Source organism: Mizuhopecten yessoensis, unplaced genomic scaffold (assembly GCF_002113885.1).
Source record: "Mizuhopecten yessoensis strain PY_sf001 unplaced genomic scaffold, ASM211388v2 scaffold8231, whole genome shotgun sequence".
Lineage (NCBI taxonomy): Eukaryota > Metazoa > Mollusca > Bivalvia > Pectinida > Pectinidae > Mizuhopecten > Mizuhopecten yessoensis.
In genome coordinates this window covers 472,449-487,287 of record NW_018407444.1, presented here as the reverse complement: position 1 = coordinate 487,287, position 14,839 = coordinate 472,449, and the positions used below count along the sequence as shown (strand labels likewise).

Below are 14,839 nucleotides of genomic sequence, written 5' to 3'. Positions count from 1 at the left end.
GATAACATACTACGGAGGTGCTTTTAAGGCCTTAAACACGAGTTTGATATATGGGTATTGAAAATGTTGGTGACAAATTAGGACAGCATATTATATAACACAGTTTACAATGAAGAATAATGTCAAGACCGCTCAAGCATACATAATTCTATATCATATTTCGAAATCTTCTGCGTGTTGAAAACTGACATAAAGTAACAACTTAGTAGTGAATTATAAAGACGTATAAGCTTTCATATTCCGTCTTTGCGTATTGCAGAGTTATCTTCTCTTGTGAGCAGGTATTGATTGCTACGTCATTGGTTTGTGTGAGAAAATTACATCGCTTTCTCATAAATTGATGACATTACTCTCACAAACAAATGACGTAACAATCAAAGACGGAATATAGTTAATTTAATTCAATAAAATGTCTACGGCACGTATGTAATATGTTTCTTACCCAACAGTTAAACTCATTTCGCCCATCCATTGACCGTGTGATGAGCAGGTGGTCGAAAAGTCCAACTTGGTCCTTTAGAAACAGAAGGCACTGGTACTCTATTAAACAGAGAATACATATTGCTCGTGAATATAAATTGCATTTCTGTTAAAGAGAATATATACAATGACATCAAAAAATTAATGTCTTGATACAAGAAATTGTTTATGAAAAGTAATCGAAATGGGGAACCCAGTGGGACCAAACTGCTCATCTCTTGTTCTGTGCTCTTCAGTAAATGCACTTCTCGCATGTTCCTTCTTTTGTAACAAGTAGTACAATTTATTAACGAAGTGTTTATAGCAAAAAGCTAGCACGAAACAGTTGATAGTGTGTTGTTCCAGCTAGCCTAATGCCAAATTATATATCTTATTTAATGACAGAGAGCTAGAAAAGGTTGCTTAACATTTCCATATACCCCATCAATCCCTCTTACCACAAAAGTTCGTTTATACTTAGTACCATCGATAGTCTTTCTTACCAGCACGCTAGCAGCTAGAAAATCCCGAACAAACCACCAATTTTTGTATCAAATTCCCCACTCAAAAACCCAGACCAGAAAGGCATCATTCTTCCCTCGAACTATACCCGAGTGGAATAAACTCCGACCTGACATTATTTCGAGCCCCATAACGAAATCATTCAAACCAGCCCTCTACCGTCACCTTTCAAACGCAAATTAGACCATCTCGTACCTTGACTATCTCGTACCTTTTAAAAACAATCTCTTTCCATGTTTCACTCCTCGTCTGACATTTTATCTTCAAATTGTTGAAGTTGGTCAGTACCATTTAGAAGTAGAAGTAGAAGTACCAGCCACTTGTTATCTCCAGGCCTCTTTATAAATTGTTAATTCTGTGACACATTTGACCTCTGATACCTTGTGAATGGATAAAACGGACATGATAGCCCGTCTCTCTCATATGGTACCAACCATCCCAATACTATCACTATTTATATGACCCTAGGTCATTCATAGGAACTCGTTTATGCATTTGACTCCTGTGATCATTTTAATTGGTCACAGCCAATCCTATCTTGAAAGTGGGTCAAAATCAGTTATTTGAACAAAATTATAATAAAGCCGACCAAATATTCGGATGTTGTTGAAAGATTTTAACACAAATGACCTTTTTTTGTCTTGATACATGTCATGGAAATTCATCCAATCAGACTTATCGCCTCTTCCTCATTGCATCCTACTGAAACAACATCAAGACCATAAGCCTTTCTGTTATTCCGAAGACACAATTGTAAGGTTCTGACTCATTTAACACCATCATACTTTGAAAGCGAGTTGAGGACATTGATTTGAACAAACTTAATAGCACTTTTCCCTATCATACCCACGTCGGGCTACGGCTTAAGCTCGCTTCGCCTTTCTTTGTTTAACATCTATATTTTAAATAATAGGAATGATTTTAAAAACAATCCTTGTTACAATACAAAGAATGACCATGATCAGCATTTGGTTACGTCCCGTTTTTGTATGTCACTGGAAACTACTAGATATACGTTCCGTGTCTCTAGCTCACGAAAATAGCCTAGCAGTGAAACACTATCAAATAATGTGTATAGAAAAAAGAACTAAGGAACAGCAAACATATTAAGAGCTATGAACCAGTAATGGTAGTGGTAATGTATCACTTTACCATAACCACGTTTGATGTTTTCAGAGATGAAGTTGATATGTTGTTGACCTGATGACAAATATTAGGGAGTAATTACGAATAACCTTGACAATAAGGTAGTTGATAATTTGCTTACCGCAAACTTTTTAAGAAAATGCAATAAATTTGTTAGCTGAGTTATTTATTATAAATTCCGACATGAATCTCTTAATTCAAATACCAATGTGAAAAAAGTAGGTAGTTATTTGATTTTCAGCAAATGATAACTGCTCGATCAACCCTCGATTAAAAGAAAGATAGATCACCATAATGTAATATGGCAATAATATAGAAATAAGAGTTTAAATTGCTTTTGTTCCAAAATCTATTGACAGGGGCTAGATTTTGTTCCAAAGTCTATCGACAGGGGCTAAAACTGCCGAGAGAAAATGTAGTTAATCATGAATAGAAAAGTAAATATGTTGTATAGTCTAAGAAATACAATGCGTATTGTATGAGGTAATTAAACAAGATGTTTAAAATATGAGTGTGAACAAAGGCGCATCATGGCATTGTTTCAATAGGTTTCCGTTCTTGAATTTAAACAATAATCAATGTCCGACGTTTTCGCTTCAGTTAAACCTGTTTTCAAATTCATTTTCATAAAACATGTACATAATCATGAATGTGTTTGTTTTTAATTTGATAAAAGTCTTCGAGTATAAAAGATCGACTGTGTGTTTGATGAGCATATCTCTTGTGAGATTTCTTACTATCATTTTTGACCATCTTTATGAACATAAAACACGTAAAAGATTAATACAAAAAACAGGTATTGTTTCTTATTTCGGTATACATTGGTATGTGAGCATATTTAAATAATTTTAACTTATCCTTCCGTTGGTCTATATAAATATGGTGTTGTTGAAATATCAAAAACAAATCATCTGAGGTGCAGTTTCATTTGAAAGTAGCTGCAGAAAAAGCCGTCTTGAATCGGTGGAATATAAGAAAAGTGTCAGTACGCATGGAAACAAAATGAATTTAGCATTTTGCAGACTGGTATAAGGTTGGTTTTTTTGTTGTTGTTTTTTTACAGAAATGTAGGTCATACGTAATCTGTTGTTGATGATTGATCGCAATTTGCAAATTGTAGTGGTTAATGCTCATATCAACGAATATAGTCACTGTTCCGGATTATTTCTTTGTATTAAGAATAAGCAACATCTGGTATATAATCAATTTCTATAGTCATTAGGTACAATTTCATTATGCTACCACGTCCACGTGAATTTTTGACAGATGCCAGCACGCACTAATTTCCTCGTATCATTTTAACATCTAAAGTGTTCCCTATTCATTTAAAAAAGTAAACACCCTTTTAACAATTGTCTTAGGGCTTGACTGCCTTGAAACATTTTTGTCTAAAGGAAACTGTTTTCAATAAATGAGTTTTAACAGCAATTAGAAGTCAGCATATTTATATAGAAGATCGTCTTGACATACGTAAAGATACAAACAAAGAAATACAACTTCCTCCGGACTGAATTTATAATATATTGCGACTTACGTTTTCTTTTTGAGGCTAATAAAGGCAGACAATTATCTGCGCTAACTTTAAGCGTGCCTCTCGGAACACATCCCTGATCGTCCCAATCAGATATATAACCATAGCACTCTTCATCGTTAAACGTTCCGTTAAAAGGTATGGTACTCCTTAGTCCACAGAACTGGTCCCACAGGCGGCCATTTACTGTAACAAAAATACCATCTATCTAGTGGGACAAAAGGATAGCATACGTGGCTAATTACATATACATATGTATGAATCTTTAGTACATGCTTTGCTCTTAATGAGAGTTATTTTCCTTTTAGCTAAAATTACGTATTCGAAGAAAATAACGTCCTGCAGGTCTTACAGAAAATTTTACTTGAATTTATAGGTATTCGGAATAGAACAAATATTGCTTCATACAAATATGTTTAAATGTCATTGAAATTGTAGCAATAACTATAATTTACACACAGTCTTTTCAGTAAGATAACATCATGAACATATATTCTTCAATGTCAAATTAATATGAAAAGGCAAAGCTTCAAAAGAGCGAAGCTTTTGTTGATCTCTGATATTTACTGATTTAGAATGAGATAATATAGCTTTTAGAATGAGGCAAGATACAACTTATTTAAAGTCGGCTAGTCGAGTGATAACAATAAAACATAAACTCTAATGAGATCAAGACCGACACAACAATAGGGGAGATCGGGGCAAATTCGGCCCATTTTTATTAAAGTCCGTTCTGGGAGGTATGGCAGCACGTCCGTTTTTGAACATTATTTAATTTTTACTTGTCGGCATTCGTGTAAGTTCTGCCCCATTGTAATCAGCTTAATTATGACGTTATAAAGCATGCAACGTCAGATTTTACCGCCAACTTTTCGACTTTTTATGTGTTACATGGGCCGAACTTGCCACGGTATCATTGGCTGAAACTGTCCGGGCCCAAATTGATTTTCAATAAATTCTTATCGTACAGCAATATCGTAGTGAGTGTTCGGCTTTTTTTATGTCCATGTATATCATTTGAAGCTGTCAGTGTGTTACGCGTTTGACCGTATTTTTTTAGCGAACGTTCGCATCACTAGAAGCGAGATCATGATTTTCTTTTTCAAAAGTTATTTGTTTAGTAATTTTACATTAGAGTTTTCCTTGCCATTTTTTTCATGTGAATGCCTAGCCAACTAAACTGCTAAGATCTTTAAAGTTGTAAATATTAGCATCAATGACGCCATTTTCAAAGCTAAAGCAGATAGTTGTTCTTGTGCGTAACGTATATGATGGGTCGGTAGGGGCAGACGATAGCGCGCTCGTCTTCATCAAGATGGCCGGATTCAATCCCGGTTACCTGCCCGACCACGCGGGTTTTCTCCGGATACTCCGGCTTCCTCCCACATTAAGAATTACATTTTCTGCGTACTTCCGTGAGGTCACAAAAAGAATGATTCAAATAAGGTGGGGAAAAACTGTTTGGTAATTGGTATAGAGAAAAGTGCATATTACATATTTGACCATATGTCTATAAAAGTAAATGTATAGATGTGTTAGTTAAAAATATGAAATGAAAAAACGGAAAGCATTGCAATAATTTGATGTAGAATTGAGATTGTCGTTATATCGATGTTTAGAATTCCTGTTCCATCCTGAAACACCGATTGAATTAAAAAAAATGTAACTGTCACTGAGGTTTAACATGTAATGATGCCAGATACAATTAAACAGTTTCTGTCTGTAACTATAGTTATAAGTTATACGTTGCTGAAAAACGGCGTTGATTTCGATATAAATGAATTATCCATTGTTTCTTTTATGAGTGGTGATGCAAACATAAATAATGTAAAGACTGTAACCGGACTTTCAAAAATGTTAATTATTTCGTTCATATCCTCAATAAATGGAAATCAAAAGCTGATGAAATTTTAGACGATGAAAAATAAATGTACACGTTTACCTATTGGTTTAATGCGGCTCTTTTTGAAAATATCTCCCGGTAGAAATATTAACAGAACCTTGCTGGTAACAAAAAGGATCTTCAGAAAACATCCGCGTTTGTACTTTTTGTGACTGTGTCAGAAACTGAAATTAAAAAGTCATGAAGCAACGACAAAGAGATAAATGCAACGGCCATCAGTTCCAAGATTCCCCGGTTATTTTTTATCCTTCCGGGAATAACCGATGAAGGCCGATGGAGTGTGGCGTGATTGTGACGTCATCGTATCATAATCTCCGAACGACGTTTCATGCCAGTATCAAAATTTATGTGATAGATTTTTTTTCACACAGAGTGTACATGTATATTAGTTTTTATCTAAATAAACAAGTAATAAAAATGGGTATTGTTTTCATTATACGAAGATGTTCGTGTATTGGGTGAAACTCAATATTGTCTTTGCTTCAAGGATACATATCCGGTTTCCCCACTGGAGGGCTACTTCTGGACGAAAAAAAATCAAGGGCAAGTTGTAGAAAGGGGAAGCAACTCTGTTTACGCACGCATGCGTTACCATTAAAGAGCTTCTCTCGGGCGCCTTTGGGCTCCCGAGAGCTAGGCTCTTATTATTGATTTACACGAAATGCATATTTTTTTCAATTGATCGATGGTTTAAAGATATCACTCATGCTTTATAGTTAATAAAAGACACTGAATCATTATTTAGAATATATAATGTAGTCTGTCTACGCTATTTAAATATCGTGACAAATTAATCCATACATGCAAATTTCGTTTTCAGTTACAAATAAGTTAGAATATTAAACAAGAGATGCTGGCTCTAATATATGGTGACTTATTGAGGCAAATCAAATAATTAGTTGATAATGACTTACTCGCTATAACGAGATACTTAGTCGTTATAGAGAGAAAATAAGTTGTTAAAACTGTATATCGCAATACTTACCTATTGCATAATGAATAATTAAATCATAATGCGAGATGCAAAGTCGTTATAACACTATTTTACTCCATATGACGAGATCAAATTATGTTTTGGTTTTCCTCATTCAGCCGCCGTACTAGTACGGCATTTGTTTTAATCTGGTAAACAACTTACGTATAAGGTTTTTCATGCCGGAACTCCTATATGTGTCTATAAGAGGGTAGGGGTCGTCATGAAACTGGCATATCTCCCCAAATTCTTCATCTTGTCTTAGACTGTGACCTTCATTGATAAAATATAATGTCAGGGTAAAATTGTGTATTGAAGAAGTTATAAATGATTTGATATTTTAATGTTATATGCCATAACCATCAACAGGTTAATAACATGTATTATACCGTACACCGCAACACTTTCACGCAGTCAAATATTCGCCCTTTGTCGAAAAAATCATGGTTTGTCTAATGTTAATTTCGCCACTCACATGTAATTGATAAACATGTATATACATGGTGTGTACTAATGGGGAGGGCGAAAAAAGGCGCATTGTTTTCTTGAATAAGTAATAGTTTAATAGCTAACATACTTTATTTTGTATATATTCATTAACGCAATGGGTGTGCACAACTGTATACGGCAGATGTCTTAATTTGTAACATATGCTATTTTTTATATTATCTGTGAAAGATAAACAGTTTCTCTGCGTCTTAATAATACTTACCAATTCTATATTGCAGGATATTGTTATTTCTTCTGTTTAGTTCTATACAGGAATACCTCTTGGTACTGAAAGACAATCACATCAAGATTTATTTGTTGATGTTTAATACAGGAAAGGTTAAACAAAGTAAAAATCCATCGCGCTTCAGGTATAATGAGCATTTAGTATTATGTATATGACAAAATGTGTTATCATGGTTCAGTAAAAAAAGGAATCAAAATATACGTGCTTTGTGAATTATTAAAACCAAAAACTGATATAGTGTAATGTACAGTCAATAAGCATATTGCTAATTTATTATATTTAGTGTTTCTTTTTAATATTATACACACTAACGATAGTATTTTTTGATATTAGAAATAATGCATTAATACCAACTTGCATTTAAGAAAAATATCTTTGTGCCCAAGCGCCAAGGTACAAATGTATTGTCTATCTCTATTTTCAATGTGGAAGTTATCATTTTATATGAATGTTTTACAAACTTACATCACAGTTGGCTTTTCAAATTAAATTCACTTAAGAAAGCCCAAGAGGAGAAAGCACAACATAATCAACGCACCGGGACCAAATAAGATTCAATTTGATATAAAGAGGAACTGAGGGGGGATTTATGTAAACATTTTGGACCCGCGTAGCTCCATGATTCCCAACTTGACATTTGAGGTGAAAAAGGCGCTCTGAGAGGGACAGGGCAATATTTCGTAAATCATCTGTGGTGTAAGTCAAGTTGTTCTCTTTTTGAATCCATGAAAATTATTAGAATCAAAGTCTTCATCTGTATTGCTATCAGATTGCATTGCATAATTCCCTTTTTTTTTATATATACAATTGTACATATGTCTAGTTCTGTACGGATACATCTGTCGAGGCTTATTCGTTACAACACATGACAATCAGAATTGCGAATAAAATATATCCGAATACTCGTATAATCTAGTTGTTCTTCTGGGATAAAATACACGCCGATATTCTGTAATAATAATGCTCAACACAAGAATCAAAGTTTACCATCCGTTGTCAAAAACTGAGATGAGCTTATATTTTCGCTCCTCTTGTGTTCTTTCCTTGCAGTGAAATGTACCAAAGTGGGAGAATGACATCACGGAATTATTGATATAGATCTGTTCGTGTCGTCCACGGTCGTATAACACCCACTGTCCGTGTAAAATATCGTCAAACTGACACTGTTTATGTAACAACTCGGCTCTGTTTTCTGAAAACAGAACAAATTTTAAGATTATTTTGTTTATCTTAACGGCAAACGTGGAAAAGGGGAAATAACTCTTATTTAAAATTACCTTCATATTCACACAAACGTAATGTAACAAATTAAACAACTCGGCTCTGTTTTTTGAAAACACAACAGATATTAAGATTATTTTGTTCAATGAACATATTTTGTTATCTTAACGGCAAATATGGAAAAGGGGAAATAACTCTTATTTAAAATTGTCTTCATCTTCATGCAAACGTTTCTCTATATCGAAAATGAAATGAACAACAGACTATTACCTGATGTTAAAACGACTTTCCTGAATGGTTGACCCCCTTACTTAAAAAAAACAGAACATTGTAATGGATCTTAAAAACAACAACTATTTAAATAGTATGTACATTACCACTACCTTTTTCATTTTTTGTATTGTCTTTCCCTTTTGTCTGACAACATTATTGTTTTTCAATTAAAGATAAAACAAATATAATTTGCATAGGTATATTTTCATTTGTACTTGATTTCAAACAGATTCAGCTACGGATATTAAAACGACTAATGTTGCGGATAGGACTTTAAATGACTACTGAAATATGTATAATGTCGACTGCATGGCGGAACATGGGGGTATTTACATTACCAAATATAACACTGACAACCCTTACCGCATATATTACAACTCTTTTTGCAGTGTTGTACGAATTTATTGTTGGGTTTGTCACAAACTCCCCGTTCGCGGAATTTTGCGCACATCTCTCTGTTCTCGTCCTTGCATTCATTTGGGTCTGTTATAAAACAAAAGTGAACTGAACGTGTTAAAGCGCAATACCTATCACTTTAACTATAGTCAAAGGAGACTGTGAATTTATCTAAAGAGAAATAAAATACATACCGAACATCATTCAATCGATCACGTGTTATAAATAGATCATTAAAAACAATTTTGGTTGATTTTTCCTTGAAATTCTATATAAGTTCTTATGACGAAATTGAGTACATGTATAATTTAGGAAATCAATTGGCTCACTGTTACCGTGATATTAAGAAGTGAATGCAACTACAGCTCTTGTTTTCGAGAACAAACATATTAGGAAAAAATGCATATACTTGTACAATGGACCAAGTCTTGATGACTCAACTGAAGTTGTGAAAGGTAAGATAAAATGTATTTTTATTCTCTCATCCTAAGACCATATTATCTTAAAATTCATGAACAAAAATATGATTGCCTTTTGTTTTCTCACCTGTCCTCTGTAAGTGGAGTTCATAGTAGTCAAATCCAGTCGGGGGTTGACCATCGTCTTCTACAGGGCAAATGACACTAAAATACACAAGTGCCACGAACTCTCCGTCGTTTTTCTTTGGTATTCTCTGTAACAGAAAAAAACCAGCCCTGCTTTATGTACATCTTGGGTTAATCTATTATGTCGTTCATGGCACTTCATGTTTGAACCTCTCTAGTCAATCAAGGTTTCTCACACACTAGGCATTGGTTTATTGAATATTCGATTAGCAAATAAAAAAATAGAAAAATGACCGAAAATGAAAATGTAATATCATTACCTACACATGCACCTATGACATTAGTTCTAAAATGATCATTACATCATTTATGTAAAATTAGATAGTTAATTTATATCGCATATAAGTTAATCAATATTTACAATACAGAACTGCGGATCCTCTTCTTCACCAGATGCCACCATGTATATGTACTGTCCGAATTCCCACCCTGCCCAGCAGTATAAACGTTTGTCTGGAATAGGAAAAAAACCCCTGAATTAAACTATATTGCAAGCAACATCGCATTGTCGACACCAAAGTAACATACAAACATGTTTGCCAATGGTCATAAAAATAACCTTAATTGAAAAGAAAACAAATTTAAACCGTTGACATATTAAATGCGCTATTGATACCGTTTAGATGCAGTCGACACTTTTTAAGGGTTACACGTGTATATTAAATATAATTTATATGATTGCGTAAATCCGTTAAGGATGACTGCATATGTTGCATTCGATGCGTCAATTTATCTAATATGAAAATGTTACGAGTGGGGTGTTAAGATTAAAACACTACGTTCGTTTATTAACAAATTTTATTCATAGATTTATACAATGAATTGATATCCATATTGGGAAAAAATCGTAACAAAGGAAATTAATTCCAAAGTAATAAATAATGTAAGCAAAACTATTCGATATAAAACAAATACCACGAAAATTACTTAACCGATTCTTCCTTCACTTTAACATTGCCATTTGACGAACCTTTAGATTTCGGTGGGCGTGAACGCTCGTTGTTTACACATATACTCCGCTCATTCAAGAATTACACCAAGAATCGATATAATACTGTATACTTTTACCGCTAATCAATTTGTTCGTGATATTAATAACGTGATATTTATATAACCAGGTTTATCAAGGAAAAGAATGGATATCTCTAAGAATTCTCAAAAATAAACTGTTCCTAAATACATGTTATCAAATTTGTTTATCAGAATTATTAAAGCTATTCAAAGAAAGCTACTTTTAATGATTATATTTATGATTGAATTATTTTAAAAGTATGCCCTTTTTCTTAAGCTTTTCATACAGTTATCCAAAATTTGATTTTAATAATAAATATCATATGTAGTGTATGTATGCACCTGCAATGTATATTTCATCAAACAAAAATGTTACTGTAATCATGAAATGGCCTCAAAATTTGCTACCTAGCCCTGACAATATATATAACTTTAACAGTATACAAATGTGTAGCACCGTTTGAAAAAAAATGAATAATTTATTTGCTTTCTTGCTAAGCGAGAGAACAAATCTATATTCATTGATAATTAGTAGTACATGTACTCACCATAATGTTACCAGTGATATTCCATTTGCACACTTAATTCAATTACCTTTACTCCGATACTAAACATTAAGATTTCATCATGCGAGCCAATTGCATTTAAATAATTGATAAAGTTTCAGATAGAAAATACACACCAACGTCCTTTTTTGGAAATAACGTCAACTTTGAAAACACATGTGTACCCTTTATCTCCTCTCTACATTATTAAACGTACCCGATCACCCGATGCTGCAGTTCAACACTTATTCCAATCTCAATATGCGAAATAGACAAATCTAATTTAAACGTACCAATTAAACTTTTCTTAGGACTAATTTACATTAAATACACTTCCTTGTACTCAATTTATTTAATTAACGGCAATTATTAGCGCTTTGGAAATGACGCCATTCTGTTGCTTAAAATTATCTGAAGGAAAGAAATACACAGAATAAAGATGAGTATCCATGAACATTACATTGAAATATTGGCAAGTTGGCATTTAACATCACATATGTAGTACGCCACCAATACGAAAAATGTTGAGTTAGAGTAACGTTAAACGTAATCATTGATATAATACAATTTTACTTACGTTGAGATACATCTTTCACAACTGGGGACTTATGATGCATCATACAGACATCACAGAATGACTTTACATTGCCGTAAATTAGATGTATTTTACCATGTACGGCAGCACAATGTCAGAAATTCTTATGAAACTATTTTGTATTGTGTGTGTCTAGGTATTGTTGCCTAATGTGTCATTTTTCTCGTATCTAAATAAGATTGTTAGTCCTGTTACATATCGTGTAACACTTGGTAAACTGAAAGACAATGAACAATTAAAACTAAACACAATATGTAACAAGCAAAATTTGATATATGTGAGTAGGGAAATATATACAAGATAAACACTTACGTTCCCCGTGTGATAAAAATGGATTACACCTGCTCCCTTTAGGGGCTATAAAGTCAAGACCGTCCCCTTTTACACATTCAATCTCTAATTTGGATCTGCGCCAGTCGGTTTCACAAATATCCTGGAAAATGAATAAAAAATCATACTTCTTTTAACATTAAATATCATTATGATTAGTAACGTATTTCAATGCATTTTGACAATTATTCCAAAACAACAACCAGTAGTAATATCTGTGCATATACATATGTATTCATTTAATATAACTAACACATATCCTATGGTATTTAATATATTAATTTGTATGGAATTAATTTGTCTTACATTTCTTTAATAATTTTGTTGTCATATTTTACCTGATTGGTTAATCTACTTATGGTTCTAAATGTAAACCCTCCGCTTATTGGACAATCTGTTGCCTGCGGCTTCCATGTTGCTATATTAAAAATAAATATGTTCATAAAGTTTTTTGGTAAAGTGTTAGAAAACTGTAATAATGCCATTCAAATTAAATATTTAGAAAGAAAGATATTTTTCTTATTAAAAAATTGAATATAGGATAAACCGTACTATCGTCTACCGCCATATATTGCACGATACATGTATTGTGTTTTTTGAACGATTTAGTTAGGTTAATATACTACTGGTAATGCTTTAACGGCATGTTTTGTAACAAACACGAATCTATCTTATCTGTCTCCCTTAACGTGATTTACCCGCATGCCATCGAATTGTAATGGGGGAAAAAATCTTGATAAAAATCGTTTGCATTGTATAGCAAAAAACGAATTACTCATTAAAATAATTGCAATGATTTTAGTAGTAGATATTCTTACCTATCCATGGCCATTTGTCGAGAATCATGCGGTTTTGATTACACAAATCAGGTACATTTTTGTCTCTCATGGGACCTACAACGACATAGAGAAGCCATAACAGATATTCTACAGTTTGGGAATGCTTCCATAAGGAAAACATATAGTCACTAACTGCTCTTCGATGTGGCTGTGGCACGGTAGCATTTTCAGAATGTCGCTTTAAACTGTACCCCGACGACGCCATGAGATTTTACAAAACATGTCAAATTTTATTTTTCTGCCCATAATTGTATTTCAGTCTACACGTAAATTACTACATAGCGTCACCTTCTGTTGTTTGAAACAGAAGTAAGCGGGATTGGTGTTTTATTGTCTCTTTAACAGCTCATTGTCACTTACGTTTTATACATGTATACCAAGTAATGTGTCGATGTGTTTTACTTACAATTTGATAAAGAGTGATTCACATATCCATATATGTCTTTGGCATCTTTAAGAATACGCAAAACGTAACAATTTATCAGTTTTGACATGCTATCTTTGCACCGATGTGTACAATTATGATTAATTCCGATGTCGAGAACCGCTTAAATGTCTCCTTGTAGAAAAACATATGTGTTGATACAGAAAAGTATTGCTAAGAATATGCCGGTAACACCTCACCAACTACTCATTATTTGGTAATGTTGTATAAAAACGTTGACACGAATGATGTTTTTGTTTTTTTTAATTAAATGACGCATTATCGTCGAGTGCAACGTAAAACAGACCACATACCCCCAAAAAATGATAAACAGTTACGAATGAGCTTAACAACCTAGACACTGCCGTGCCTGTATCGTTATATCATTGTGCTACCACCTTCCTTTGACTTCCAGTCAGATCATCGGTGATCTAACAAAAGAGATAAACCTGTCGCAAGCACAGTGCGATATCTGTTATAGTGTTGTTATTTATTTCCCGTTTTATTTAACCGTAACACTACGGTACCTAAAAGTATAGAAGGGAAATAGTTTTCTAAGAATATACGAGTATAATACGTGGTTTTATGAGTGTGATTTTATGACCGGTGGCAGGGTCTAAAACAAGCCGATTTGTAGTAAAAACACCCATGTCCCACTCATTGATATTTTTTTCTGATTTCTTTTTTCATCATAGCGGTAATAGGTTAGGTAGATAATGTAATAAAATGCCTCAGTGCGAGGGCGCTTATCTCAATATTTTTTTCTGATCGGTTGTTAGGGCACTGCGAATTAATATCTCTAGATACCATACGTTGTATGCGTATATCCATTTCGTGTTTAAAAGCACACTAGTCAGAGGCAAAGATTACTCACAATTTATGCTATATAGCTGTTTATTCTTTTGCCATGAAACAATTACTAGAATATTTGACGCAAATGTAGTTTTCATATGCATTTTACATATCGGGATTCCCATGGTAGCTATGAAAATCAGAATCCCCTGAAGGTTTTGTTACATAGACGGACGCTTGTTCCATATCGTAACCAGATCTTTTAAAGATCGGAGGAGTGCTTGACTTCAAGTCGTAAGGACTGATGTATCACTATTGTATTCTACACTACGCTACAATACAAGTAAATTAAGTCTGTCAACACATTGTTCTGTATAGCATGCTAAGCTATTACAACAGACTAGTCGGCAGGGGAAGCTAAGACAAATATTTGGTTTTGACTATATTGGCTTTCTTGGCAGCCAATACTGTGGTGTCACTATGGACAAAAACAGTCAAATGCTGACAGATACCGAGCTCGCCTCCCTACATAGCACGC

The 14,839-nt window shown here is 33.7% G+C and overlaps 1 protein-coding gene across 1 annotated transcript in view; it reads right to left on the bottom strand.

The window, feature by feature from the left end:
* The window catches only part of LOC110455475, a 35,936-nt gene that overhangs the window by 1,760 nt on the left and 19,337 nt on the right, over positions 1 to 14,839 (bottom strand). The window contains exons 4-14 of the mRNA XM_021505634.1: positions 13,065 to 13,139; positions 12,585 to 12,664; positions 12,229 to 12,349; positions 10,127 to 10,218; positions 9,707 to 9,833; positions 9,128 to 9,247; positions 8,258 to 8,462; positions 7,247 to 7,311; positions 6,700 to 6,807; positions 3,662 to 3,844; positions 443 to 540 (exon numbers count right to left, since the gene is read on the bottom strand). Of these exons, the coding sequence (XP_021361309.1) occupies positions 443 to 540; positions 3,662 to 3,844; positions 6,700 to 6,807; positions 7,247 to 7,311; positions 8,258 to 8,462; positions 9,128 to 9,247; positions 9,707 to 9,833; positions 10,127 to 10,218; positions 12,229 to 12,349; positions 12,585 to 12,664; positions 13,065 to 13,139 (1,274 nt within the window). The remainder of the gene's footprint in view (positions 1 to 442; positions 541 to 3,661; positions 3,845 to 6,699; positions 6,808 to 7,246; positions 7,312 to 8,257; positions 8,463 to 9,127; positions 9,248 to 9,706; positions 9,834 to 10,126; positions 10,219 to 12,228; positions 12,350 to 12,584; positions 12,665 to 13,064; positions 13,140 to 14,839) is intronic.